Below are 1197 nucleotides of genomic sequence, written 5' to 3'. Positions count from 1 at the left end.
CAGGGCCTTTTTGGCCCAGCCCTAAAAAGTCCAAGGCCCCTCAGGTCCGACCCTAAACGGGCCGGGTAGCCCATATTAACAACTCTAAATATTTGTATGGGTCTTTTAATATTTAAATTGTGATCAATAGATATAAGCATTACTTGAAGTGTATTTGAATAATGTAGATAATTGAATAAATCCATAGTGGCAATTTATTATGAAAGAAAAAAAATGGAAAGAAATGAGAGAACTTCCAATTAAATTATGAAACAAGATTCTCAAAATAAATGTCACATTTGTAACAGTTATTTGTCTTAAAATAAGTGTTATTTTTAGTTTTCAATGCAATTTTAACTTTTATTTCTCAATTATATCCTCTAATGATAAAAAGAATACACCAATAACAAATAAGGATAATTTAGTCCCTCTTTCATTTATTACATTTTTTTATCACAGGAAAATTAATGCAATTCATTTATCAAAAGATGTTCAATACAACGAGGAGTCAAAGATGAAAGACTACGTCGAACCCAAGAATTGGCCGCCCTCACAAGAGAATGAGCAACCATATTCGTTTGACGCTTAACAAACTTCACCTCAAAGTTTGGAAAGGAATACAATAAACTACCAATGAACTCAATAATAAGACTAAATTGAAGTCATCCTTCCTATTAGACTGGATATCTTGTGTCACTATTTGGGAATCACTTTCAAAAGTCATAAACTCCAAGTGCGAAGATATAGCTCCAAGAATAGCCTCTTTAAGTGCCAAGGCTTCAGCTTCAAAGACGGGAAGAGTTCTTGGATCCCAAGCAACACCTGCATAAATAAAATGGCTAAGGTGGTTACGCACACACCACCCTCTATTAGTAGTGTCGTTGTTTTTATTAAAGGCCGCGTCCATATTACATTTCATCCAGCCCACAGAAGGTGGACTCCATTCCAATGCATGATGGGGGTCGAACAATGCTTGTCGAATCTTCCTGAGCTTGAAATCAGTCATTCCATATATGTACCGCACTTAAATATGTGTGAAAGTGTCAACTATGACACTTATTTTGGGACAGCAGGAATAATTAATATACATTATATCATGGTCAAACACCTATTAGAACAAAACTTATAACTAATTCCTAACTTTCTTAATAGACACAAAGCAGCTTTCTCCTTAATATTACTTGTTCCTAAAACGTAGTTTCATCTAGTAACACCCTC

At 34.7% G+C, this 1197-nt stretch overlaps 1 protein-coding gene across 1 annotated transcript; it reads right to left on the bottom strand.

Annotated features, from left to right (window-relative positions):
* Window positions 1-574: 574 nt before the first annotated feature.
* Window positions 575-985, bottom strand: LOC131596907 (uncharacterized). Its single transcript, XM_058869642.1, has one exon. It carries the CDS (start codon window positions 983-985, stop codon window positions 575-577), a length of 411 nt encoding a protein of 136 aa, XP_058725625.1.
* Between the last annotated feature and the right edge of the window lie 212 nt (window positions 986-1197).

This window comes from Vicia villosa, linkage group LG4 (genome assembly GCF_029867415.1).
Source record: "Vicia villosa cultivar HV-30 ecotype Madison, WI linkage group LG4, Vvil1.0, whole genome shotgun sequence".
NCBI classification, from domain to species: domain Eukaryota; kingdom Viridiplantae; phylum Streptophyta; class Magnoliopsida; order Fabales; family Fabaceae; genus Vicia; species Vicia villosa.
Note: the sequence above shows the minus strand (reverse complement) of the source record. Positions and strands in the feature narration are given on the sequence as shown.

Excerpts from the sequence above, each read along its gene's own strand:
- LOC131596907 (XM_058869642.1), bottom strand. The coding sequence starts at position 985 with ATGACTGATTTCAAGCTCAGGAAGATTCGACAAGCATTGTTCGACCCC.